The sequence below is a fragment of the Vanacampus margaritifer genome, chromosome 2 (assembly GCF_051991255.1).
Source record: "Vanacampus margaritifer isolate UIUO_Vmar chromosome 2, RoL_Vmar_1.0, whole genome shotgun sequence".
Classification (NCBI taxonomy): domain Eukaryota; kingdom Metazoa; phylum Chordata; class Actinopteri; order Syngnathiformes; family Syngnathidae; genus Vanacampus; species Vanacampus margaritifer.
The window spans coordinates 2,911,720-2,935,217 of NC_135433.1; the positions used below are offsets into that span (position 1 = coordinate 2,911,720).

The following is a 23,498-nucleotide window of genomic DNA, read 5'->3' on the forward strand; positions in this document are numbered from 1 at the left end:
CATAGATGCAAATACCTAAGGGTGAAGCTCCACATCAACAGTTGGAAGAATGATCTCAAGCTATACAAAGATTCCTTGTATTTTATGATTAACAAAAAATGCCCAGAGACTATTTTCTTTAATGGATAGATATCTTGTTTTGGAGTAAATTCCTCACTTTTTTCTCTCTCTCTCTCTTAGTTTTCTTTTTGTTTCTTGATGCTGTTCAACTGCGTTTGTATTTTTAATTGTTTGACACCTGTGTTCTAGGGCCTCAAACACATTGCAAAGAAAACAAATCAACACAAATAGGATATGCGGAGAATGTCTTAACATGTCATAAATATCTAATTTATTACAATAACTAAATGAGATTATATTCTGTTTATGAAAGGAAAAAAATAGCGCTACTAAATTTTCTGTTGTGCAACCTGTATTCTTTGTTTAAGAAGTTAAAACGGTTGCCAATAAATCAAATTGTTATTCGAGGTGGCCATTTGGTTAAGTGTGTCGTCGACTCTGTACGGTGGCCCTGAAGTGCAAAACGGAAAAACAAAAAAGTGAACACGACTGCAAACCAAAAAACACAAACCTCCCCCCAAAAACGAAACACGACAGCAAATAAAATATTTAAAAAATCCCCAAAACAAAAAGGTAATCGCAAACACAAAAAAAAAAAAAAAACACAAACACAAAAAAGTAAAATGTAATCGCAAACGCAAATCAAAAAACAACAAAAAGGTAATCACAAACACAAATCAAAAAATCAAACACAAAATACAAAACAAAACAACAAAACGTAATCACACTTTTTGCGTTTTGCACTTCAGGGCCACCGTACCTCTGCAACATCTTGCAGTTGTCTAACATGCTAAACAAACAACTTAAACCCCCGAGGCGGTATTGTGTGCATTTTGATGGTTCTGAACAAGCCATTTCAAAATAAAATACTACAAAAACAAACAACAGTGACCCTAGTGAGGCTAAGCGGTTCAGAAGATGGATGGAAAAAAGAAAAAGGTTACTTCTAAATTAACTCATTCACTGCCATTGACGGCTATTGACGTCAAAATTCATTTGAACTATTTTTATCAGTTGAACATTTGTTATGAAAACCTAGATTTTTTTATTGCACATTTAGAACAGATATAAAATGTATGATTAATCGTGAGTTAACTATTGACGTCTTGTGATTAATTACAATTAAAAATTTTCAGCGCCTGACGCAATTTATTTTTTAAATTTTTTTTTAAATTAGGGGTGTCAGACGATTACATTTTTTAATTGTAATTAATCACGACTTCACTAGTTAACTCACGATTAATCATAAATTTAATGTTATAAATGTACAATTTAAAAAAATCTAGGTTTTCATACTCTTCGTTGACAAAAGTGGAAAAAAAATGTTAAACTAATAAAAATAATTCAAAGGAATTTTTGACGTCTATAACCATCAATCAATGGCAGTGAATGACTTAATGTATGTAAATGTTGTCATTCGCATTATCTCCCGCTAAAAAACTCAGGTTAATTTGTGTTAAAAAAAAAAAGCTAAATGACCCGTGATGTCAGCGTTTCAATTTTGGAGTCCACGTGGGCTGAGCAGTTTTCATTTAACATTACCAGCCGTTATTTATTTTTGTTAGGCTTTATGTAAAAAATGAGACAAGATGTTTGGTTTGGTATTTTCACAGTTTTATCTTTGCATTCACATACAGTTCAGTCCTTTAGGTCAAGTATTGCTTGCAAACATTTGAGAGTCGATCTCAGCAGCAGCAAGACAAAGAAAGAAGCATGCTTAAAGTATAAATAATTCATACTTTGGCTAATAGCAGATCATCCTTAGTGCAATACATTACATCTGTCTGACCGCAAAAGGTCCAGTGTAAGCTGGTGGAAGTCGTGCCACCACATGATGCCGTTCATTTTTCTGACGGCGAATCGGCACTCGTTCCGTGTCATTTGCTGATTCCCAAGCCAATCTTCATGTACTCGTAAACCACGTAGCTAATGCTGACGGCCGGAATGACTTTCATAAAGTTGGGCAGGATTCCTCGGTAGAGTCCAAAAAAGCCGTCTTTGACTACAATGTTCTTCAGTAAGGAACTCATGCTGGGCTGGTCCGACGCATTCAGGGACGCTGAACAGAAAGAAAGAAAGAAATGGATGAATGAAGACTTTTGGACAACTCGCCACTTTCTCGCTTTCATGTGAATGTGAAACACTTCTCATAAAAAAGTTCGGGAAAGTGGGCTTTCGGTGAGATTTTCGAAAACACACTTCAACCTTGCAATGTGAACTTTGACCTTCTCTCCACTGCTAAATTCTCATGTCCAACTGTTTCATGTTTCAGTACTTTTTGCACGACTTGCTGTTCTCTAACAAGGGGCTGAATGGCAAAATCACAAGGTGGTTTTTGATCCATAAATGGACCGAAACCTTTCTTGGTTCAATTTGCGATCTATTTAAACTGTCCTCTTCATCATGCTGTTGTCATTTTGAAGACCAAGTTGTCACCTAAAAAATGCTCAACCTCTTGAAAATGGTCATTAACTCATTCACTGCCATTGACGGCTATAGACGTCAAAAATTAATTTGAACTATTTCTATTAGTTTAACATCCCCCACACTTTTTGTTTGTTTGTATGAAAACATAGGAAAAAAAATAGTGTACATTAAGAACAGATGTAAAATTTGTGATTAATTGTGAGTTAACTATTGAAGTCATGCAATTAATGACGCGATTTAAAAAAAGAAAGAAAAGATGATTAAAAACTAGGAGCGTCAGGCGATTATAATTTTTAATCGTAATTAGTTGCATGACTTCACTAGTTAACTCACGATTAATCACAAATTTTATTTTATTTTATAAACCTAGATTTTTTAAATTGTACATTTAGAACAGATATAGAATTTGTGATTAATCGTGAGTTAACTAGTGAAGTCATGTGATTAATTACAATTTTAAAAAATTAATCGTCTGACACCCCTAATTTTTTATAATCTTTTTTTTTATTAGGGATATCAGGCGATAATTTTTTTTAAAATTGTAATTAATCACATTTGTGATTCTAAATGTACAGTAAAAAATGTTCTAGGTTTTCATATTCAAAAAAAAAAAAAGTGAAACTAATCAATAGTTCAAATGAATTTTTGACGTCTATAGTCGTCAATGGCAGTGAATGAGTTAAGGAGACTTATTGTACTTATATGTGTGCAAATGCTTGACCTCTTATATGATCAGAGTTTCATTATTCTGATACATTGTCATGATGATTAAGTGATTCTGATGAGAACAAAAATAGTGAAGTTGACCCATGTGGGGGGGGGTAAAAAAAAAAGTCACCACAGGCAATATTTCTCCCCATTTACATTTCTGTATAGTTTCTTCATGCGTTTACCTCTTGCTTGCATGCGCGTGCGTACGAGCGCAAGCGGGTAGCTGGCCAACTGTCCGCAGGTACTCGAAATGGTCCCGCATCCCAACAGCACGAGAACCCCCGGGTTGGCCGAATCTTTGGTGTGGTACGACAGCCACGCGTTCTTCAGGCTCTGCAGCAAAGACGCGGAATTGAGAGGTTGAGAGGAGGAAGTTGCCTGATTGGAATGCCAGGTCCGGTCCGGTCCGGTCCGGTCCGGTCTGCGTACCTCATAAACAGCCAGGTCTATCCCGGCGTAGGGAATAATGCCAAGTAAGTTTGGAATGTAGCCCTTGTAGAAGGCCTTGACGCCCTCTTTCTTCAGGATTGTCTTGGCGCAATCGAACATTCCGGAATACTGGCCAGTTTTTCTTAGTGTCAGTCTCGTCTTTAATACCTTAAGGCAGGAGACAAAATAGTGCACAAGAAAATAATGTATGCTGTCCTCTGTTATCAAGTTGAATGCAAGAAATATGAGCTCGCTCCATCAATGCTAATTTCAGTAGCCCGTCTATGGTGTTTTGAATGGTTTGTTAGCATTAAGCTAGCAGACTATGTTCCATTTTGACAGTAAACTTCAACTGCGAGCACGAGTCAATTATTTGGTCCTTTCTAAAAATTGAAAGCTGTTGCTAGTTGTTAAGTTTGTTGCCACCAATAGCCTCCACCTCAAAAAAAGAAGACAAAAATGGCTGAGCGACAGCTTGTATCCCCCCCCCAAAACAAACTTGAGGTACCACTGTATTATATAAGTGGGAAAGGAGAGCCACATTTGCCAATGCTGATGATTTATGTGGCCCCACTAGTCTAAACACGATATTCTGATGAACTCATTTGCTCCCAAAAACGTATAAATATGTTCTATTTTAAAAATTGCCATGGTCCTAAAAACATATTTAGTTTTTTTTTTAAATATGTTTTTATGCTAGAGCATACAGAAGGCTTTGATGCAGCCTCTGAACTGAAGAGCACGTTTAAAAGCAATGGTAGTTATTACAAAAACGGCCAGCAGGTGGCAGCAGAGTATAAGAGATCAACCAGGGCCATGTTGCAAAAAGGCTCTTTTCCCCAGTGTTTTAAATAGATTTGTGAATAATGATGAAACTTTGCTATATTAAAATGCTAATTGCTGTAAAACAGAAACAGATAGGAAAGAAAGTATATTTCTGATGAAAGAAGAGACTAATCTTTCTTCTGGTAGATTCCATATTTTTATAGCAATAGAACACAATATTCTGCGGGCCTTGCAAAATCCAGTAAAACAGCCTGGAGCGAAGGGGGTTGCTTCAGTGAAAGTTAATATTAGGTTTGAGGAATACGAATTAAGTAGCGAAAGCCACCCTTTTTTCATCCATCTCAGGGGGCGGCCATTTTGCCTTGTACTACCAATTGCCGGAGACTGAAAATGACATCACAGTGTTGAAGGTCACATGACCAAACTCGGAAAAGGTGAGCCGCGATTGGCTGTCACCGGAGCCCTAAGGCACTGTGATGTCATTTTCAGTCAACAGCAGAGGGCTGCGCAGCACAAAATGTCAGCAAGTGGTAAAAATGGCCGCCCCGAGATGGATAAAAATGGGTGGATTTTGCTGCCTAATTCATATTTGTCAGACGCAATATCAATCACAATGCCGTGTTCAGACTAGTGTTGGCGAGTAGAACATATCGTAAAGAAAGGCTTTGACTTGACATCAATTCTTTTATGGTCTCTGTCGCAGATTTTCCCGTGCATTTGGAAAAACGTACGTTTGGGGGGTTCACTGTAATGAAATAAAGATGAACGTTACCTCCATGGGGTAAATGGCGGTCTGTGCAGTCGCTCCTGCCAGCGAGCCCGACAGAAATCTTTTATGCGTCTCAATTTTTTTACCTTCTGATGATAACAACTTCTTAAACTGCAACAAAAACAAAATCATGCTGTACTGCATCGCCACAAAGTTGCATACAAAATGGCTTCTAAGAGGATTGCTACCTGCTCATATGCCATAAATTTGATGGCGGTCTCAGGTGCGATTTTTAGAACGTTGGTGCCGTTGCCCCGCCACAGCGACGTGACCCCTCCCTCCACGATCATCTGCTTGAAACCTTTTGCCAGGCTTATTTTGTTGCTTTTGGAGGAGTGAACCTGCAGTCACAAAACAACTTTATTGACGTTTCCTATCCAAAGGAAAGACAAACGTTTGATGCAAGCGGATTTACCTGCATGAAAACCTTCAATCGATCGAGCGGGGCCGTCCCGGTGCGAGAGACGGAGCCCGCCACGGCGCCCGCCACCAGTTGCTTCCACCAACCGCCTGAGCTCTTCTCCTCCTCGGTGAACTCGTCGGGGATGGCGAGGCTGTCGCCGATATCCAGCACCTGCACGACACGCACGACTTGATGACGGCGTAAGCATTCAAAAGTTACTCCAACTTCCTTTTTTTTTTTTTTTTTTTTTGAAGTGCGATGTCACAGTGTGGCAACAAGTTGACAAACTGCATCCGACAAAAAAAAACGATCAAACGTTAAACTCAAGAATCACAACAGCCGCAAAGGACTGTAAATCAATCGGCGGTGTTTTATTTAAAGGTCAATCGTAAATTCCACAGTTTAAAGTAAAATAAACAACGGCCCACGCTCGAGTTGACTGAACTCTTCAGCGCTTCGGATAAACATCATGCAGTGTTTTCCCAAAAGCAAAAGCTGTGTGTCCGCTGGCGAGACACGAGCTGCAGAGGTAATTTCAAGTCATGTGGTCCAATAATGAGGAACAAGAAGGCAGCACTGTCTGCTTTCCAAAACAAACGCACACTACATGTATGTTTTTTTCTTTTCTTTTTATTAAACCAGTGGTTCCCAACCACGATGTGCTGCCAGAGATCATCAGGGACACTCTAACAAATGATCCAATGGCACATAATTGGCCTGAAAATGATGACCATATTTTTGGGACTCAAATAATAAAAATAAAATGGACTTTACAAAAACCAAGCTCAAGAATAGCAGGGCTTGGACTCGAACCCACAATCAGGGATACAGTGATCATCAGCCAGGCGCTGATATTCGACATTTTGACAAATATCGACATTGGCCTATTTTAAAAAATCGGAAGGCCTATAAGATCAAATTAAACTGGTTTGATATTAGGGCACTATTACAATTTTGACAACTTCTTTTAAAATAAAATTTAAAAAGTAAGTTTAACAAACTTTACTTACTGTAGAAAACTTTAGAGAGTTATTTACTTATTTACCTATTTACTATTAAGACATGTCATTTGTGTTTTATTTTATTTTAACCCCATTTTTTTTCCTTCTACTGCAAATTAATATGGGCTTCAAATATTGGGTTGTAGGTCCCTTCACCTACTAATCAGTATCGGCCATAAAAGTAAAATAAATAAAAAATATCAGTTTCCTGATGATTTCCTTCATTGTGTTGACAGCAGTGAACTAGTTTAGGTTGGATTCAGCTTCTAAGTATGTAAAAACTTTTCTTCTTTTTTTTAAGTTTAAAATGGCTTACCATAACGCGGATCCTATGTTGCATTGTGGCTAGAAAAAGAATCCCGGTCGTTTATTGCGCCTTGCAATACCATGATACTTTGAAACCATTATATTTTGGATGGCAGCCAAATAAATGGACAAATGATGTAAAAAGATTCATTAATCAATCAGGGGTCCGGTGAGATCCCGAAGTTCTATGACATCCATTCTAATGCTTCCATATTTATGTCCTTTGCTTTTCCGGCCTGGTTGGACATTTAACTCTTTGACTGCCAAAAACGTTAAATAACGTTTAGTAAAATCCTATGGAGGAGTGCCAAAGACGTTAAGACGTTTTTTTTTCAAAACAGAGGTGAAACTAACCATTTTTTATTGTTGATTACTCAAAAACGGAATAAGGTAGAAACAAACTTTTTTTTCTGATGAAAGATGACAGTCCAATCTTTCATTTGGTAGTATGTGTGTTTCCATAGTCCAAACACATAATTTTCTGTGGACCTTGAAAGATCAGTCAAAATGCTTAAAATCGGCTGGCACCCACGGCATCCCTTTTCTGAAAACGTCTGGCAGTCAAAGAGTTATTAGCCCAGACCGCAACCTCATCAAACATCTCTAGGATGAAATAAAACAGAGATTGTGAGCCGTGGTGCCCTCACAGGTCATCTCAATTTATCGTGTATGGATTTATGATGACATAAATTGCTGCAGACACATTCGAAAATTGTGTTAAGTCTTCCCAGAAGGCTCGAACCTGCTCAAGTCTACCACCTCCAAAGAGGCGTTCCGATACTTTTGTCCACTTTATGCATCTCAAGCAGCATACCGCATATCGTTGCAGACCAGCCACTCACCACTTAATTTGGATTAGGAGCCAGTGGGAGTGCTACAACAAATCTGACCTCATTATTTTCGACAGCCAAAGTCTTGCTAAGCAGCGGCCAAAATGTTGACTGCCGAGAGAAAAATCCATCAAATCTATCGCAGGGCGACTACTGGACAACACGTGATTTGATTGCACTGCAAATTGATTAACGGCGTTTCACAAGCGAGAATTTTATTTACCGTCTGCGTGCGAGCGAGTCTTACCGAAGAGTGCTTCCAGTAGCGTATTATCTCCTCCAGGTTGTGAGCGGGGCGAAACAAGAAGTGCTCCCTCCACTCGTTCCAGTCGACCATCATGGTGCCATCGATGTCCATGCTGGGGGAAACGCAAAGTTTTGCATTATTCTGTACGTTAGCATTAAGCTAGCAGACTTTCATTAGACAAAATGTTAGCCTGTCTTGGCGTTTCGCATTATTCTGTAGGTTAGCATTAAGTAGCAGACTGACTTTCATTAGAAAAAATGTTAGCCTATCTTGGTGTTTTGCATTATTATGTACGTTAGCATTAAGCTAGCAAACTTCCATTAGACAAAATGTTAGCCCGTCTTGGTGTTTCGCATTATTCTGTACGTTAGCATTAAGCTAGCAAACTTCCATTAGACAAAATGTTAGCCCGTCTTGGTGTTTCGCATTATTCTGTACGTTAGCATTAAGCTAGCAGACTTTCATTAGACAAAATGTTAGCCTGTCTTGGCATTTTGCATTATTCTGTAGGTTAGCATTAAGTAGCAGACTGACTTTCATTAGAAAAAATGTTAGCCTATCTGGGTGTTTTGCATTATTATGTACGTTAGCATTAAGCTATCAAACTTCCATTAGACAAAATGTTAGCCCGTCTTGGTGTTTCGCATTATTCTGTACGTTAGCATTAAGCTAGCAGACTTTCATTTGACAAAATGTTAGCCTGTCTTGGCGTTTTGCATTATTCTGTACGTTAGCATTAAGCTAGCAGACTTTCATTAGACAAAATGTTAGCCTGTCTTGGCGTTTTGCATTATTCTGTACGTTAGGATCAAGCTAGCAGACTTTCATTAGACAAAATGTTAGCCTGTCTTGGCGTTTCGCATTATTCTGTAGGTTAGCATTAAGTAGCAGACTGACTTTCATTAGAAAAAATGTTTGCCCATCTTGGTGTTTTGCATTATTATGTATGTTAGCATTAAGCTAGCAAACTTCCATTAGACAAAATGTTAGCCCGTCTTGGTGTTTCGCACTATTCTGTACGTTAGCATTAAGCTAGCAGACTTTCATTAGACAAAATGTTAGCCTGTCTTGGCGTTTTGCATTATTCTGTACGTTAGCATTAAGCTAGCAGACTTTCATTAGACAAAATGTTAGCCTGTCTTGGCGTTTTGCATTATTCTGTACGTTAGCATTAAGCTAGCAGACTTTCATTAGACAAAATGTTAGCCTGTCTTGGCATTTTGCATTATTCTGTAGGTTAGCATTAAGTAGCAGACTGACTTTCATTAGAAAAAATGTTAGCCTATCTTGGTGTTTTGCATTATTATGTACGTTAGCATTAAGCTATCAAACTTCCATTAGACAAAATGTTAGCCCGTCTTGGCGTTTCGCATTATTCTGTACGTTAGCATTAAGCTAGCAGACTTTAATTTGACAAAATGTTAGCCTGTCGTGGCATTTCGCATTATTCTGTATGTTAGCTAGACGACTTTTGCTAGGCCACATTTTTACAGATTTATTTATATTTATTTATAGTGGAAAAAAAGTGAATGTTGACACAAGTTGGTGAGCAAACCTCTGCAGGATTTTCAGGGCATCCACTTTGCTGATCTCCAAGCCCAGTTCTTCAAGGGACTGCTGGATCTCGGTTGCATCAATGCGCCCTGACGTAAAGAGAATAATGATTACAGTTGTAGATTTTGTGATTTTTGCTGTCACACAGCAACACGATGGATTTTAAACTTAATAATGAGCATGTGATGTAAGCTTTTTTACAATAATATATTTCAGCTTGCGAACGTCACGTGACCAAACCCAGAAAACAGGTGAGCCATGACGGTTGTTACCTGAGCCCTTAGGCACTGTGATATCATTTTAAATTGACCTCAAGTGGCAAAATGGCCGCCTCCTGAGATGGATACAAACGGGTAGACTTTTTCTGCTTAATTCATATTTTTTCTACAAATTAATATTAATCATAATACCGTGATTAGACTAGTGGGGGCGGATATAACTTATTGTTATTATTGTTAACTTGATATAACTCTTGAATAAAAGATTTTTGATATATTTAAAAGTGGAACGTGCCAATTCGTTGCACTCACATCTTTTAAGTCAAATCTGATTTTCTGATTCAAATTGTTTTTATGGTTACATCGCTAATATATATATATATATATATATTTTTTTTTTTCCCCCCAATGCAAATAGCGGGGGCACTGCAATAAAAATAATGATTCTTATTATTATTATCATTATTTTTATTGCAGTGCCGATTAAAAATAGTACTCTCCTGATGCCCTTAATTTTTTAATAATCTTTTCTTTAAAAAAAAAGTTAATTTAAAAAAAAAAAAGATTATTAAAACATTATGGGCATCAGGCGATTACAATTTGTAATCGTAATTATTTGCATGACTTCACTACTTAACTCACGATTAATTACAAATTTTATATCTGTTCTAAATGAACAAAAAAAAATTCTAGTTTTCATACTCTTGTTGACAAAAATGGAAAAAAATAAACCAATAGAAATAGTTTAAATGAATTTTTGACGTCTATAGCTGTCAATGGCAGTGAATTAGTTAATAAATAAATAAATAAATAGATAGAGGCCAAAAACCACTGGGCCTTTTATGGTAACTGGTCATATTTTTATTTTCTGCGACTAAATGACAACATTTGTATTGTATTTTGGGCCTTACGTATGTTGTCAGTTTGTGAACCACACTCAATGTAAACAGTTTTTTTTTTCTCCCGGAGCTGAATGTGTGCCACTGTGAGCGAACTCTTGCAGGGTGTTTTCACGGTGATGCAATTCCTACCGTCGTCGTTTCTGTCCAAACTCTTGAACGTCAGCCGCAGTTTCTTCTCGTGCTCCTTCAAATATCTGGTAAACTCGTGGAAGTCCAGACTGCCGTCCTTATTCTTGTCACCGCTCATTACAATTTTCTGCAAACACACACACACACACACACATTCTTGTCAGGACGGAATGCATGCAAAAATGTTTGGGACGCGATCGAAGAGGTCTCCGGAGTGCACACAAGCTCCCAGCCGGGCTCGGGCTGTACCTGAGCAGCACCTTGTCGGAACACTCCCATCGCCTTCAGGCCCGCGCGCAGTTCGGCGACATCCACCTTGCCGTCTTTATTGGTATCGAGCTTCTCAAACAGGTCCTGGTAGGAGCGCTGACTATCGGCATCCCAGCACCGGGCTGTGGGCAGCAAACCGCTCGCCGCCGTCCGAATCATAGTGCAGGTCGTGTGCAAGCGGCGCGTGCGAGACCGAAACGCTTTTAATCCATGTTGGAAGCAATCCACGAGGTTATAACGTCAAAATAAAAACTCAAGACGGGTGCTGTCGAAACAGCTGCTTGTAGATCGGACAGATTGTCCCAACAACGCCAAAAAAGCTCCGAGGTTTTCCAAGGGGGAACTGCGGTAGTAGTGCGAGGGCGGAGCTACGACGGCTGCGACGCTATTCGCAGCATTTTCTGCGGAAAAACAGCGACGACGCTAAACTACAAAACGCCCCGACGTACACGACCCGCGGACGCGAAGATGCTATCATTGTGCGCCGAAGATGAACTTCCTCTCGTTGCCTGCATGCGCTACAAGGAGCGAGACCGGAGCAGGAAATGTTGGCCTAATCTCTCCATCCATTTTCACTGACGTGTGGTTTGAAACACCCAGTGTAGGGTTTCCTTAAGTGCAGTGCAGTTGGTGGCCGCTTGAGGGCAGCATTTCATTGCAGTTGCTGCCGATGTAACGCTTGTGTTGCTGGATTTATTTATAATTGTTGAAAGAATGCATTTATATAAGAAAATTTAAAATGAAAATGAACATAGAGGCAATAATATTTTTTCTGTCCTTTTGTAGAGGAAATATTTCACATTTAAAACTCCCTTTTAGTTGCTCCATTGAAATAAATGCACCATAATTTTCTAAATACATTTAAACCTTTGTCGCAGACCACTATCTTAATTAACCATTTTTACATTTAACAATTATTTATGAATATGTATGTAAATGTGTTTGTTGACATCGACTGTAATTTGCTTCTTTGTTGAGGCGGCACAGCACAACACATTTAAGAACTACAGTATATTCATTTTTTCCATCACTTTTATTCTAAATCTTGAAATCTTCCGTTGCATTTACACCGTAGTTGCTTACTCTTTTTAAAAACTTTTTTTTTTAATAAATATATTTACTAAGATGTTTGTTTGTTTTTAGCCTTGTACATTGTAATATTTTGAAATCAATTATGGAATCTCAATAATGATACCTTACCTGTGTGTATGTGTCCACAAGATTGGTTTATGTACCTGACGTCGGTGGCGATGAGTGACATTTTTGGGTGATGTGGGTACCTTAAAAAACTCACTACCTAGGTTGGCTTTTTAGTGATGATTTTAGCTACTGGAATTAACTAAACATGTAGTAAAACTTTACCTGTATCTGTGTCTGCAATGCTATTTATATTAAATGTACATTCGAAATAGGGGTGTAGGCTTTGTTGTAATTTCGTCATAGTGTTAAGTCGTTTTGTGACGGCGAGCTGCTTTTTATGACTTCTTAGTGACAGACTGGAGCGTCAAGGTCTTCTAGGAAATGGAAACATAGTGCAGTAATATATATACAAAATATGAGCAAAAATCAGGTGCAGCGACATTTGAATGGCGAGAAGTGAATGATGCGTGTCAGCGTTGCAGCCAATGAAATTATGCCACGTCACGAGTGTCTCAGCGAGGAAGTCGTGGGTGGGAAGGAAGAAGCCCATGTGAAGTTTGAAAAAGTTTCTAACAGCTGAGGGGGGCAGCAGTCGGTGGAGAAAGTCCCGTCTGGCTTCTGTCGGCACTTGTCGTCGTCTGCCACTCCACGCAGCATGTCGTTCTTTCTCATGAAAAAGCGATTCGAATTCAAAGTGGACTTCGATTTGGAGGAGCTGTCGTCAGTTCCCTTCGTCAACGGCGTCTTGTTTTGCAAAGTACGCCTCCTACACGGTGCCTTCGTCCAAGAGTCTTCTCGGTAAGATTGGGCATTTTTGCAACTATTTTTAGCAGCCGGTCACTTATTTTACGTCAGCCAGAAATATTTTTGAATTTTATAATAAATGGACGAGTTTATGTTAGGTCAGAACTCATCGTTTAGCTTTTAGCTACCTGTCTAAACTAGTAGCTTACGTTTGAGCACTAAATTGAAACGTACTTGGTTAACAATTGCTGTCATTTCATGTCATGTAGCACCACATATGATGGTTTGGACGTATTTATTAGATAACAGTAGCTTCTAAACCAGTTCCATAGTGTACAAACAAGACATGAGTGGAAATGGTGCATGGGAGTTTAATGTACAAACTAGGAGTATTTTAACTATTGTACGAGTGTACACGGGAGTACTTTAACGTTACTTATTGTGAAAGAGTACAAGTGAGGATTATTTATTGTACAAGCAACCATACAGGCAACTGGGGAAGGTAGTAACTAATTGTATGTGGGTACAGTACACGTACATTAACTTATTGTACAATGGAATACGATTACTTTACTTGTTGCCTAGCAACTACTAAGCGCAGTTGTTTACAAGCTTATAAATTCATATTCTGTATTTATTTACTAAACTGATGTCTCAAAACCACAATAGTGTCACACGACAGCAATTCTGTCACTGTACCATTTAATGCTAGAATGTTAGCAAATTTACAGATGGCAAACATTCACTGCGTTTTATTTATTTATTGTTTTACGTTACTGTATAATACAGCAGCATTTTACAGTATAATAATGCTGCATTGGGCCCTAGTGGTTAGCAAATCTGCTTCACAGTTCAGAGATTCGGGGTTCAGTCATACATTGTATATAAAGGTAACATGAAGGTATTTTTAAGGACTCCAGCGTGATGACTAAAACAAGAAAAAATGATGACTTCCTTCCTTTGCACCAAAAAAAAAAAATCCAACTGTTCATCCATTGCGTGCAGCCAATATGAGTCACTGCGGAAAAACGAGCTGAGACGTAACTCATGCCAGCACAGTCGTCAAATTATTGCCGTGGTAACGGTTTGCTCAAACAAACCATACTGTAAACACTATTTTCAAAGCTTTTGTTGACTCTTAACCCCATGTGTATATATAAGTCAGGGATTTTTATTTGAATGCTATTTTGAACCGTGAATCTGAATATTGTAAGCCCTTCTTGTGGTTAGTCAGAGTAAAGTTTTGAAATGTGTTTTGTTTCAAGGGAGCCCGTCCAAGCCAACTGTGTGCACTGGAGGAAGCGATTCTCCTTCATGTGCAAGATGAGTGCCAACGCCCGGACAGGTGTGCTGGATCCATGTGTGTGTCGAGTGTCGGTGCGCAAGGTACACAATTTTCAGTTTTACGCCCAACATTTGTTCTGTTGATGTAAGAAAGTGTCGAATTATTAGCGACAATTATTATACGAGTCAAGAAGTGATGTTAATTTGTAACCAGGAACCCAAACTCATCATGTAGAGCAGGGGTGAATGATATTTTGAATTTGGTCCTACTGTGATATTCTATGAACTTTTATAAAAAAGTCCAAACCTATTTAACCCACAAATGCTCTATAATGAAATCATACAATTTATGTCCTGAAATATGCAAACTAACTTTGGTGTTCTTGTCGTTCCAGGAACTGAAGGGTGGGAAAACCTTTGCAAAGGTATTTCATCCATGAGCTTCCACATCAATAATCCATTGGCACAGTGTTATCACTACTTTTTATACGATAACAGTCCACAGCAGGACTTTGGTGTACCATTAACACCATGACTGTTTTTATGTTTAGTTCCGGCTTACTGATTGAAATATCTGTAATTCAGAATCCACGCCCGTTAACAAGTAACTATCCCTGCCTTGGCTATTCTGTGTCTTATTTCTCACAATTTCCATTACTTGCGTCCATTTGCAGCTAGGCTTTGCTGATTTAAATCTGTCTGAGTTTGCTGGGTCGGGCAGCACTACAAGAAGATGTCTCCTGGAGGGATACGATACCAAGAAAACCAGACAGGACAATTCGATTCTTAAGGTACTATGACAAATTGACAAGAGACGTCTCAAAACCATAATAGTTGATACTAGAACAGTTGTTCTTAACTTGGTTGGAGGTACTGAACCCCACCAGTTCCCTATGCGCATTCAACGAACCCTTCTTTATTGACAAATAAAATTCAAGACATACGTATACGGTTAATTGCTGAACCAAATGATTTAACTCTATTTAAAGAGCACTTTAAAACAACAACCACTGTTTTCTTAAGATGGATACCAGGGGCAGCAGAAATAATGAAAACAGCAGAGGCCCCAGAATTGAACCCTGCGGAACACCATCCATTCAGTCATACGTCAATTCATATTGCACATATTCGTCCGATCACTTTCTTTTTCTTTTTTTTTGGGTTGACCTAGTATGAAGGGGTTACAATAATAAAGAAATCACATGACATACATCACAACAGCCACAAGCCTGCAGCACTGATAGGCCAAGCGATGCAGTGTGGTCACCTGCAGCCAATGATGGCCAAGCAGGGTGTAGAATCATCAAACATTTTGAGTCGGGTGTGTGTCTTGACCTCTGCCAAACCGCTGAGACTAACTCACGGAACCCCTGGGGTTCGATCAAACACAGGTTGAGAACCAATGTACTGGAACTACTCAAACTAAGTTCCTAATTCAGAATTCTTAAAAGCCAAAATAGCTAGAAAATAGAAAAACATGTTCTATTATTCCCCCTTCTTTTGATAGAATCAATTGTTTTGTCATCTCACAACTGACATTTACCTTGTCTTACAGGTGGTCATCACAACACAACTTATGTCTGGAGACCCCTGTTTTAAAACGTAAGGATGGTGTATTTGGCTCTTCATTTTTTTTTCTAATATGAAAATAGTTTTAAAATTCTAATTACTAAGTGGGGATTTCAACTTGGATTTGTGTCTAGTTCATAGAGTGCTCGTCGACATCTGATTTTTTTTTTATTCCCATAGCAAATAATAATACGAGGCTGTTTCATTCAACCATTCTCAGTCAAAACATTCGGCATCATAACACCTTTAAGTATTCAGACTAGAATCTAGCATAGGTTTTATGTGGTGGGGAAAGATTGACTTGATTTACACTATTTAACATAAGTCAACCTGCATTTAATCAAATTAGTTTCTGCTCATTCGCCTTAACACTTTGATGTACATTTTATTCTTTCAATGACTTTGTTATATTGTACTGAGAAGTCCGCTGCATGTATCACTTGAGGCACTCGGCGACATCAGACACCATGACTGTTTTGATGTCTGGATTCTTGAGACTTTTGAGGCACATAGTTCCTGAATTTAAATGTTTGTCTGCTTCCAAATTGTACAGCCTGCGGGGCATCCCACCGCATATTCTAGAAATCAAACAAACATCCTGTCTGTCAGTATACGTCAATGACGCACTTGCTCTTTTCTGATGTTAAAATTGCCCAAAGAGATGAAAGTATAGTTTTGATCCTGAGCTTTTATCTGAGAGCTGATAACATGCCGCCTGGTCATTCATGCTCTTTTTGCAACAGCTGATAAGTGATAAGATCAACACCAAGGAAGAGGCAAGCCCTGTTTGAATGTCAGACAGGATGTGATGTTAACTGCTCACTTCTGGCAAAGCTTGTGACATGCGAAAACTCCCCTGCTCAGTTTTCTCTTTCAATTATTGCCAGAGGTGGGTCATAACAGAAGAAGGGGAGAGATTTTAAAATGTAAAAGCGTGTATAGGTAAAAAAAGAACGGGTAGAATCAACGCTTCATTGTGCCGTATATGTGAAATAAATAGTTTCATTTATTCACAATCATAACTATACTTAAATTTTTAGTGAGGTTGGTACACATTTTGATATTTCAGTTTTGGGGAGATATTTATTAACACTAAGTTTGATATTAAAAAGAAAAATCCAATATGACATTTCAATATTTGCATGACAATCATATAGTATGAAACAGGGATGTGATTTTTCCGCTAATTCGCGGAATTCCGCTTTTTTTATCCCCCCCCCCCCAAAAAAAAATTTTTTTTTCAGTAGTTCATTGTGTATGCACATGACTCCGACAGATAACATCTTCTGCTATAACAAAGACATTTGTGGTATGCTCTAATATGAGTTACTTTTCATTTGGTCATGATACAATTATTTGTTCATGAAATTTGAACTCTTCAACATTATTTATGTGTTAATTTAGTAATCACATTAGTTAGATATGATGATATTCTCAGTGATAGTTTTTAAAAGCAAAGGCAGTCCAATGTTTTTGAATGTGACTGATTTTGCTTTTGATTTTATATGGGATAGTTCAATATACATTGAAAATTTATGCTGTTGTTTTGTCTATTTCTTTGTCATGTGAGTGCATTGAAAGTACTTAAAAACACGGAAAACCCATGAGCTCCGGGGGGCCTCGCCCCCCTTGTCCCCCCACCACTGCCCTGGACCTAGCTGGGTGCCAGCGGCCCCCAGACCCCCGGCTAAATTTTCAGATAATTTCACTTTGGTCAAATCACATCCCTGATGAAAATAAATAACGGAGATTAGAGGAGTAATTTTTTTTTCCAGTACAGATTTCTTAGGTTTTTCACTGTTGTTTTTGCATGCAATAGCTGGAACTGATCAATATAGATAAGAAATGGTTTTGGACACAATACAGACCCTTGTGGAACACCGCATTCGGTTGGTAACCATTCTATTGGACTGAATGTTGAGTCCGGTGATTTACATAACTTTTAATCCAATCGTACACTAAATAAGTAAGTAGTAACACTACATTTAATCCATTTCATATAATCAAGTAAAATATTTATGGGAGACATTTTTTTTCCAATAACACAGCTGCAAAGTTTTCAAAGTCACTAATTTACATTTACAAAGCATGGCGGAAAGCCCGTCCGTGTGACTCAGTCAGAAGAGGCTAAACAGCCATGGCTTCACATTGAATCTATGTTTACCTTTCAAAGATGTCCACATTTCATCTTAAAATAACTTCTTTTAATGTTGCGTTGTTTTTTTTTTAACGTAATCTCTGTCTGGTCAGCGTCTTGTGTTAAGTGTAAACAAAGAAAGTTCATTCAAGACCATTTCTTGTGGCTGAATTTGCCTTAATTTACGTTATTTTATAAATCTTTACATTTAATGAATTTTTGGCCAAACTGATATTGTTAGGAAATAACTGAAGTTGCATATTGCCATTTCCTATTTTTGCCTTTTTTGACATTCATGCGCTGATAAGAAAATAAATCATAAGTCAAAAGTTACTTATAAACTTATTTACCAGTAATTTAATGCTAGAGTGGATTTTTTCACTCAAGTAATCATTTCAAGAAAGATCAATACTTGTTCCTTTTACTCGAGTCATTTGAATTCCTTTGACTTGAGTAATTGCGCAATCCTTCTCTGGTAATAATATATAAGCTGCAGCCAAGGAACGGTCTGTCTCAAGTGTAAACAAGCGGCAGCCCAGTCAGTCATCCCACTCATTGTTGCTCACGGCATGAGAACGATTTATAGCACCGTGCAATGGAAATCTGATGCATTCTTGACTGTGCTTCCCCACCCTTGTCATTCACTCGTCACGTCTTTAAAGCTGCGATAGTTGGAATCAACTCATAAATCATGAATTTCTAAGTTAACATGTATTCTTGCATGTAACTGAAGGGATGGGTCGTGATTAATTTTTGTCTGCCATCTTAATACTTAAAATGTTACTGAAAAGAAGCGTGTAGGTTTTATCATGGTGACAATTGGATTTACTTTACATTGTTTTTAAATGACAAGAAGTCAACCAGCCTCACTGAACAAATTGTGTTCAAATTTGGAGCTTCTGATGTATTCACTGATTAGGAAGCTTTATGATTGTAGCTTCTTTTAACCCTGGAGAACCCAAGAACCCTTTTCTTCTTTGGAAAATTATGAATTATACATTAAATGACTGCTATAAGTTCACTGAACACCAAAATATGTTTTTTCAATTTTAACCCTTTTTTTTATTAACTAGCTCAGAGTTGCTAAATTATCAAAAAATATATATAAAACATACTCCTAGGCATTCTGCAACATGATATGAAATAGATTAACAAAAAAAAAACACAATTTTACCATCTGATGGTTTGCTGAGAAGATGGTTTTGTTTGGATTGATTTCCAGCTCAACAAAACAGCAAGCTTGTTGCCAGCCATCTTGTCACCGACCCCTCTGGCTCATGTAAGTACAATATTCATCCACTAGATGGCCCCATGCAGGGGTCAGAAGTGGCACTCTGGACTTTTGAAGTTAAATTTGTAAAAAAAAGAAAAGGTCTTTGTTATTTGAGTAGCAGAATTTATAGGGTCCAAATTTGACCCCGTGGGTTCTCCAGGGTTAAAAACAAAACAAAAACTATTGTCCATAATCCAATAATCTTCTTTTCAACCCCCCCCCCTTGCCCCTTGCAGGCCCTCGTCTACAGCCATGACATTGAGTATACCACAGGCTGAGTCGGCGTGTCTACTCGAGGAGCGTAAGGGAGGAGATATGCACGCATACCGTTCAGCAACAGGTACTCGTACACACAAACAGCCTCTAATAGGACATCATCTTACAAATCTATTTTCAACTTTATTAGAAGTAAATTGAGATGTTTTTCATGATCACAGCAACATAGAGATCATCATCATCATTGCAGAGGAAAACGCAAACCATTTCTACAAGAAGCTTTAAGTGCAAATCTCGAATGGAATTTTACAACAAGGCCGTGCATCTCAACAGGATACCATAGTTATAACCAATAATTAGACTAAAACTAACTATGATGTACTGTACTTTGGGATATTTTACAAACACATTGTGGTGCAGTCCTTCACTGCAAACGACAACCCCCACAATAAACAATTCATAATGGGATTAAGATGGTAAATGTACAGGTTTACCTAAAATGCTGATTTTGTTCTACTCAGGGACTCCAGTTCTCGAGGAAAGGCTTGCCAGTGGTCACACAAGAACATCCAGCTACACCAGTCAACAGTCCAAAGTTTCAGGTACACAAACACACATATATATATATATATTCTACCTGAGACAAATAGAATATTCCCTCTCATCTCGTCAAGCTAATCTTATTTTCCAGGCTACAGCTCAAATCATTCCAGTTCACCAGATCTCAGCCATCGAAGGAACGCGTCGGGAGGTTCCGCCTCAATCGGCATCGGCAGCATCCCGGAGCCTAACGAGCCGCAGATGGAGACGGCAGACAGGGAGAGCCGGTCCTCTCCTCCGAACCCTGCAAGCTGCCGTCACACTACGGAACACAACTCCACGACTGCCAAAGCATCAAGGTAACACATGCATCCGGCTAAATCAACACGCAAATATGGACGACCCATCTGTTTTGAGGTCAGGAAGCTATTGTATGTCGTTTCCCACCGAGCACATTGACACAATATCCCACCTTGTTTTTGTCTGTCAATTAGACATCCAGTCAAGCAGAACTCAATGGAGAATCAGCTGACGAGGGTAAACGACACCAGAGTCAACGCAGACGACATCATTGACAAAATCCTGCAGGGCCAGGATTTCAGTCACAGTATCTTGGACTCCAGCACGGAGGGTGTGTACTTAAAACTGGGAAGTCAGCAAGCATCCTGCCGATGGAATCAAATTACGTTAAAGTGATGCGGCGTCTCACTGCACTTGCACGGGATTCTCTGCTTGTAATGGCGAGGTGGAAAATGGACGACGTGGCTTGGCTGGGCACAATAACATGTTGCAACATAACACTCGAACGCTAATTTCCTCCCAAAACAACAACAACACATATTTTTGCTGTTTTTTTTCCTCTGTTGTAAAGATAAACCAAATACAAATGGACTACGCATCGTAAAACAGTCAATGTGTTTTATCCAGTAATTCATCATTATTATTATTATTATTATCATATTTTATTCATTATATTCTTTTTCTTTTTTTTATGGGTTATCCAAATTTTATTCTGACAAATATCAGCATTGGCCTACAAAAAAAAAAAAAGAAGCTATCTATTGGGTCCTAAATCGATTATAAAAAAAAATGTAGATGCAAAATATATGCCTCAAAGCTTCGCATGGATCACCTTGCCACACACACACACACACACACACACTAATTTTACTGCGGACACACAATCCAGACGAGCCAGGAAAAAATAGACCACAAAAGACAAAGAATGTTCCAAATTTGGGATTATTTTCAGATCTAAAAAAAAGGAAAAGTGCAGTGTCTGCTACACAACAGAACGTCTACATTTGCTAACACATTGTTAGCTTAGCTTCATATATCCTGCCACAGCTCGGTAGCGCAAAACAAAATGAACAGGTTCAGTCAGTGAATGGCAATCATCACCAACAGCCTCTCAAAATAGCCGAATGTTCATTATCATTGCCCATTTCCTCACTTTTTGCCAAACCGCTGCTTCCTTGACAATCGCACAATGTTTTTGCGGTTCAACAAAGTAATAATACAGTACAGTATATGTAGAGCCTTAAAACCCGATACAAGGTCAGGTTTTTCAACTGACAGTTACTGAGCGTTTACAGATTGTAATGCGTGTGTGTCTTGTCACAGAGGAAGGACTCCGATTGTTTGTCGGTCCTGGCGGGAGCACAGCTTTGGGAAGCCAGCACACTCGGTGGGTGTTACGCAACTGTGGAATGTCTGATCCCCACTCGAAGAATTCATTCCAATTATAATTTAGAGTACAATGCAAATGTGGAATTGTAGTAAGTCTTGTAAGATCATTTCAAGTGTTAGTATAAGACCCACATGTCTGTCCTTGTTTTTTTGTAATGTAAAATATGTGTGGCGTTTTCTTTCAGGGGCGCAGCGGGAGCATTTGAGCAGGTGGTGATCAAGCACTAAGCTTTGAGAAGCATGTGACCATCGTGAAAGGTGCCATATTACATTGATGCATTCGGAAGACCTTGAAAGTGGCATCAGAAACTGCCCTCACTTAATTCCACGAAGAGGGGGGCAGTTGTGTGCAGTGCAGTGCAGGAATGACCTTCTGTGCAGCATCTGTAGACCAGGAAAGCCCTCTAGTGTTCGACAAGTGCAGTTGAAGGCCACAATGTTGGCAACTGAGCAGGCATCAGTCATCCTGGAATCTACAGCATGTACATTTCAAGAAAAGGTTATTAATTACATGAATACAAAATTATTCAACGTTACTTTCAATATTGGAGTCTGTCATTTCCATTTTTGTTTCTTTTACTGGTGTTGTGAGTGTATTTCCATTTCCCAGTTCAGCCATTTTGTTTCCGTCATCATTATGAGCGACTGATCTGATCTTGACTACTCCAAAGCTTACTATTGAATGTGATAAGTTGAAAGAGTGTATGACAGTGTACTGTGTTCTATTTATGCAACATAATTTTGTCACATGTAAATTACTGTCTTGTAACAAATAGTCAGAAATGTTTAACACTAAATTTTGTTAATGTTTTTTATTTAAAGTATTTTTAATTATTTAACCTTAGTAGATGGTGCTCAGCAAATGAGGGCACACCAACAGAGTTGTTATAAAACCTTGACTGTCCTTTCAGAGTAAAATTTTATGTCATTACTGAAAAATGGATTAAAAAAAAAAAGCTTACTTGAAACTTAAGTGCCCGCCTGTCTGGAAAATAATGGATAAAAAAGCTAACACATAACCACAAATTCATGTGGTATGAAATCAGGTCAAATTGTATCAACTCTTAAAATTGTTGTATTAGCAGCTTTCATCAGTTTATGGCTTTGTACAGTGTTTATCTCAGGTAAAGAAAATACAGGGTTTTACTGTACTCATTTGTTTATCACCAAGTAATGTCATTTCGAATCACTCCACAGAATTTTATGATTAATAAAAAAACATTTTTTTACATTATGCCAGGTAGTGTTTTTTGTTGTTTGTAATCATTTTAAACTCAAGGGCGCTTTTAAAACACCCATGCTGGCTTTCAGATATTACTAAATGACAAAATATTTCTCGGAAAACCGTTGGGACCATGACTGCGCACGCATTATGACACTGACGCAATGTATAAAATAAGAGGTAAGAAAAGAAAAAAAATTGCTAGGGTAAACTGCATTACAGTGATAAAGAAATAAGTTGTATTTGTTTATTAATAAATCTAAATGTAAAAAAAATAAAAATAAATGTTTTACGTTCGAGGTAGACAGCAGGTGACCCTTCTGCTACGTTGTCAGTAACACATTGAAAATTAAAGGCAGTTGTTTAAATGAGTGTTAAAATTACACTGATATGATACTTACAGAGCATCCAATTTGAGTTAAATCCAACTTCAGAACATCCTACAGACATATGGTCCAAAATTAGTACTCCACCATCCCGTGTTGACGTATGCGAGACAGCACTGCACCACTTCCCCACCATCCAGTTCCGGTTCCACTTCGCATCATAGGCAGCACGATACATTAGCTTCAACAAGAGACGGCGGGAAGTTGTTATCGTTGATTCGTCACCGATTTAGCGCCGATAACACGCCAAATCGGC

General features: G+C 38.4%; 2 protein-coding genes across 5 annotated transcripts; one reads left to right on the top strand and one right to left on the bottom strand.

Moving 5' to 3' along the window:
- Window positions 1-1,642: 1,642 nt before the first annotated feature.
- Window positions 1,643-23,403, bottom strand: LOC144042897 (mitochondrial adenyl nucleotide antiporter SLC25A24-like). 2 transcript variants are annotated; one of them, XM_077555964.1, is made up of 11 exons: window positions 23,258-23,403; window positions 22,005-22,107; window positions 10,773-10,899; window positions 9,525-9,612; window positions 7,970-8,081; window positions 5,598-5,756; window positions 5,371-5,523; window positions 5,186-5,293; window positions 3,628-3,795; window positions 3,381-3,531; window positions 1,643-2,119 (listed from the first exon to the last, which is right to left on the bottom strand). In XM_077555964.1, the coding sequence occupies exons 3-11, from the start codon at window positions 10,888-10,890 to the stop codon at window positions 1,938-1,940; spliced, it is 1,239 nt and encodes a 412-aa protein (XP_077412090.1). In that variant the 5' UTR covers window positions 10,891-10,899; window positions 22,005-22,107; window positions 23,258-23,403; the 3' UTR covers window positions 1,643-1,937. The 2 variants fall into 2 exon arrangements, with proteins under 2 accessions (XP_077412090.1, XP_077412089.1); XM_077555963.1 differs by lacking the exons at window positions 22,005-22,107; window positions 23,258-23,403 and adding an exon at window positions 11,022-12,472.
- On the top strand, window positions 5,636-22,863 carry LOC144042900 (EEIG family member 2-like). Of its 3 annotated transcripts, none has more exons than XM_077555972.1 (12): window positions 5,636-5,785; window positions 14,192-14,312; window positions 14,606-14,635; window positions 14,885-15,001; window positions 15,766-15,812; window positions 19,139-19,195; window positions 19,426-19,529; window positions 19,927-20,007; window positions 20,097-20,304; window positions 20,440-20,576; window positions 21,569-21,632; window positions 21,820-22,863. In XM_077555972.1, the coding sequence occupies exons 1-12, from the start codon at window positions 5,778-5,780 to the stop codon at window positions 21,860-21,862; spliced, it is 1,017 nt and encodes a 338-aa protein (XP_077412098.1). In that variant the 5' UTR covers window positions 5,636-5,777; the 3' UTR covers window positions 21,863-22,863. The 3 variants fall into 3 exon arrangements, with proteins under 3 accessions (XP_077412098.1, XP_077412095.1, XP_077412097.1); XM_077555969.1 differs by lacking the exon at window positions 5,636-5,785 and adding an exon at window positions 12,482-12,980; XM_077555971.1 differs by lacking the exons at window positions 5,636-5,785; window positions 19,139-19,195 and adding an exon at window positions 12,490-12,980.
- Window positions 23,404-23,498: the final 95 nt, after the last annotated feature.